Source organism: Lygodium microphyllum, chromosome 11 (genome assembly GCF_053477565.2).
Source record: "Lygodium microphyllum isolate KBCC chromosome 11, Lygodium_microphyllum_v1.1.10, whole genome shotgun sequence".
NCBI lineage: Eukaryota > Viridiplantae > Streptophyta > Polypodiopsida > Schizaeales > Lygodiaceae > Lygodium > Lygodium microphyllum.
This window is the reverse complement of record NC_141145.1, coordinates 76,845,328-76,849,189: the sequence shown is the minus strand read 5'-3', so window position 1 is coordinate 76,849,189 and position 3,862 is coordinate 76,845,328. Positions and strand designations below refer to the sequence as shown.

The window sequence follows — 3,862 nt, the reverse complement described above, 5'->3', positions numbered from 1 at the left end:
TTGCACCACCACACCATATGGCGTGCCCCTTAAGTAGTGCGATATCCAAGTGTACATTACGCTCTTTCTTGAGGGTGGACTTTAAATTCATCAGTTCATGTGTTAATGTTTGAACTAATTGTGTATATATACACATGTTACCTATATGATCATTAGAAAATGTCTAGGCGTTTAAAGATGAGGCTTTAGGGAACATAGCAAGTGTGTTCCTTTCTCACATGATTATTTTAGGCATAACACCATATGTATGTATCCTTTAGTCACATATGGGTCACATCTAGTTTAGTTATTTCCATGCGCATTAGCACTAGAATAGTTAGTTAAATTGTGTGCACATGGGGTAAAGAACTTCTTACAAAACCATGAATTACATGCTTCTAGAGTTATTATCACGTGTTTACTTTTATTAGGGAACCCTTACCCAAGGTTTAGGAACATCCTATTGTAGTTACATACACGGGCTCCATCCCTATCTCAGAATCTATGGGGGTATGCACATTAGCTGTTTTTTGTGCAATTTAAGAAAGGTCATATTTAAAGAAAATAAGCTTTCACCGAGTATGTGGCGATGTATGGATTTCTTTGTCGTCCGCGCTTTTGTGTGACGCACTTCTTGCTTTTAAGCGTCAATCACAATCCTCCAGAAGGCTGTTGATGATGGATTGATTTAGCGATGACACCATTTTACTGGATTTTATCTAGTTACGATTGATTATACCTCTTTCTGCAGTTATGGTATCTCTCTGTGCGTAGAGACCCTGTTTTCCCAGGAGGAAAACAGATTTGGAAGATGGATTATCACACAGGTGCTCCATTGCTGGACGATTGACCCTGTTCTCAAGCTCTAGAATAGGTGAATTTTGGGATCTGACAGGCTGCAGCTTGTGCAAATTGTGTGAATCACATAAAATCCCTCTTTTGTGCAATCGGTACATGAGCCGACATCCTCAGCAGAACAGGGCGTCTCCTAGATGTCAGAGGTGGAGTGCTGATGACAGATGTTACATAGATCAGACATAGCCATGAGCTCTTTGTTGCGAGCTGTCTCCCATCCCTCGTTGGTTGCCGCATCACCTGAAGATGATGCTGGCGGTGGTGATTGGCAGCCGGAGAAGTGGTTTGGCAACATACAGTATTTAATTAACTTATGCATCATTGGGGCATTCTGCTGTGTGCTTCTTTTCCTTCTGGTGAAGCTTCGTAGTGACCACAAATTGCCTGGCCTTCGCAGCTTGGCAGCCAAGCTTTTGGCAATGTGGAAAACAACTGGGCCACAGGTTGCACGCATCTGTGGGGCTAATGCCTGTCAGTATCTTGCTGTGGAGGGTTACTGCTTCTTGGGTTTCTCGGGAATAGCCCTGCTCGCACTTCTGCTAGTCCTTCCTTTGAATCTTTATGGAGGCACAGTTGCTCTGCAAGATCAGTTCTCACGGCTTACAGTCATCCACATAACAAGGGGCTCTCCTTTGTTATGGGGTCATTATTTTTACATGATTTCAGTTGTTGGAGCAATTCACTTGTCCATTCAAGCAATACATCGAAGGCTTTCAGTAACACGCTTTAATGGTGAAGTATCCTCTGACTGTGTTGCAGCATTCACACTCATGATTCATGGTATTCCTAGGACATTAGCAGCAAACAGAAGGCCGCTACAGGAATATTTTGAGCATTGCTACCCAGGTAAAGTGTATCGAGTTATTGTGCCCCCAGATTTAGCTTCCTTCAATTCTTTAAAGAAGAAGCTAGATAAGAAAAGGAAGCAACTGTCATGGTTGCAAACACAGGCCCAGGATAGAGTATTCACCTTAGAAGATGCTGATCTTTTTGTGCATTATATGGAGAACACAAATGGTTTTGTTGACTTGGCAGAGGTAAAACGGGACAAACTTGCAGGTTTAAAGCGGGGATGGTATATGTTTAAGGTAGTCTTGAAGCAGGTTTGGGTAAGGTTGCTTGTTTGTGGGGGGTGTAGCGAAGAAGATGTGATATCCAGACTTCAACAGACATGTGGATACTTGGAGAATAAATTACTCCCATATAAAGAGGGGAGAGCATCAGGTGCTGGCATTGCTTTTGTAACTTTCAAGGACTTGCGTACTGCAAGCCGAGCATTGCAGGATATCAACTCTCAAATGAGAATGCCTTCACCTTCCGTCATTGACATTGAGCTAGCTAGAGGACACTGGAAAGCTGGAAGAGCGCCTCCTGCTAGAGATGTCTACTGGCACCATTTAGGTAGCAGTGTGCTTTCTAGGTTGATCCGGCGAGTGATTGTGAATGCAATTCTCCTTCTGCTGCTCTTTTTTTTCAGTTCACCACTGGCAGCTTTCAATGCCCTACACAATGTTGGAAGGTTGTTAAATCCAGATGCTATGGATCATGTTCAAGTATGGCTTATGTGGGTGCAAAGTTCCAGTTGGGCAGCGGCTATCATGTTGCAGTTTCTTCCAAACCTCTTAATCTTTATCAGCATGTATCTTGTAATCCCAACAGCTTTGGTATATCTATCCAGTTTCGAATGTCATTTGACTTTATCAGGGGAGCAGCGTGCAGCACTTGCAAAGACGGTCCTTTTCTATCTTGTTAACTTGATATTCCTCAGGGGCCTTCTGGAAACTTCCTTAGAGACTCTGCTGCTGCACATGCGGCGCTGTTATGAAGAGGGCACTGAATGTAGAGATATAAAACAGTACATGAGTTCATCTTTTCTTGCAAATTCTTGCCTATCAGCAACAGCCTTTTTAATTACAAGCTGCTTCTTAGGAATTTCATATGATTTGGTCTCTCCAATTCCATGGATCAAGCGGAGAATACAGGAGATGAAGAAACAGCGTTTGGAAGTGTATGCAGCAGAAATTCTGCCTGTTGACTACAGCATTATCACAGAGGAAAGTTTACAAGAGGAATTGCTATCTGATGATAGTCTAAGCGATTCTACACGTACGGTCTCTGGACTACCACGGGTTGGTAGTTCTTTGGGAATAGATGTTGAAGGAGAGGATCTACAGGCAGCGAGACATGCTTGTCAGAAAGTGCAAGCATTTGACTATGTGCAGTACTATGCCTTCAATCTGACAATTTTTGCAATGGCCCTCATCTACTCATCGTTTGTACCAGTTATTGTGCCCATAGCTGCTTTGTACTTCGGTTACAGGTACATGGTAGATAAGTACAACTTCCTGTTTATGTTCAGAGTTCACGGCTTTCCAGCAACTAATGATGGAAAGTTACTGGGCACTGTGCTGAGGGTTATGAAGCTCTGCATAGTTCTTTATCTTCTTGCCATGCTGTATTTCTTTTACATCAGGGGAGATCAAGATAAATTACAGTTTCTTTGCACCTTAGCTGTGGTGGTGCTGGTTTGTGCCAAGTATGGCATTGAGAAACTTCTGTGCCCTCCCAGGGAAGGCTTTGATCCAGTGGTACTTGAAAGCTTAGGCTCCATTGAGAACTTTGTAAATGGGCCAGTGGATTATGAAGTATTCGCTTGGCCTAACCTTGACTGGGACAGTTCAGCCGATTTGTCTTCATAGTTTTACAAATCAGGTTATGATGCCCTGTTGTACATAAACATTCTGGCAGAACAAGGGTTTTGCTATCTGATTCCTAGACTAAATTCATCTAAACATTGTAAACACAGTGTGACACAAAAACATGCACTCATCTCAGCTGTAAGTTCCAACAAGGAATTTGTCAGTTATACAGTTATTGTGCTTCAGTTGAAACAAGCATCTGATTACCAGTGAGCTGATCTTAAGTATCATACTTCATGCTAAGAAGGCATCAACTTGGAAATAACAGTATGAGCTGGTGTATTTCATTGTATGAGCAAGTGTGGGGTGTATTATAAATATTGCCATGG

At 42.5% G+C, this 3,862-nt stretch overlaps 1 protein-coding gene across 1 annotated transcript; it reads left to right on the top strand.

Annotated features, from left to right (window-relative positions):
- The first annotated feature begins 538 nt into the window (after window positions 1–538).
- LOC148028987 (early-responsive to dehydration stress protein (ERD4)) lies at window positions 539–3,635 on the top strand. Its single transcript, XM_087687777.1, has one exon. The coding sequence runs from the start codon at window positions 999–1,001 to the stop codon at window positions 3,531–3,533; it is 2,535 nt and encodes an 844-aa protein (XP_087543903.1). The 5' UTR covers window positions 539–998; the 3' UTR covers window positions 3,534–3,635.
- Window positions 3,636–3,862: the final 227 nt, after the last annotated feature.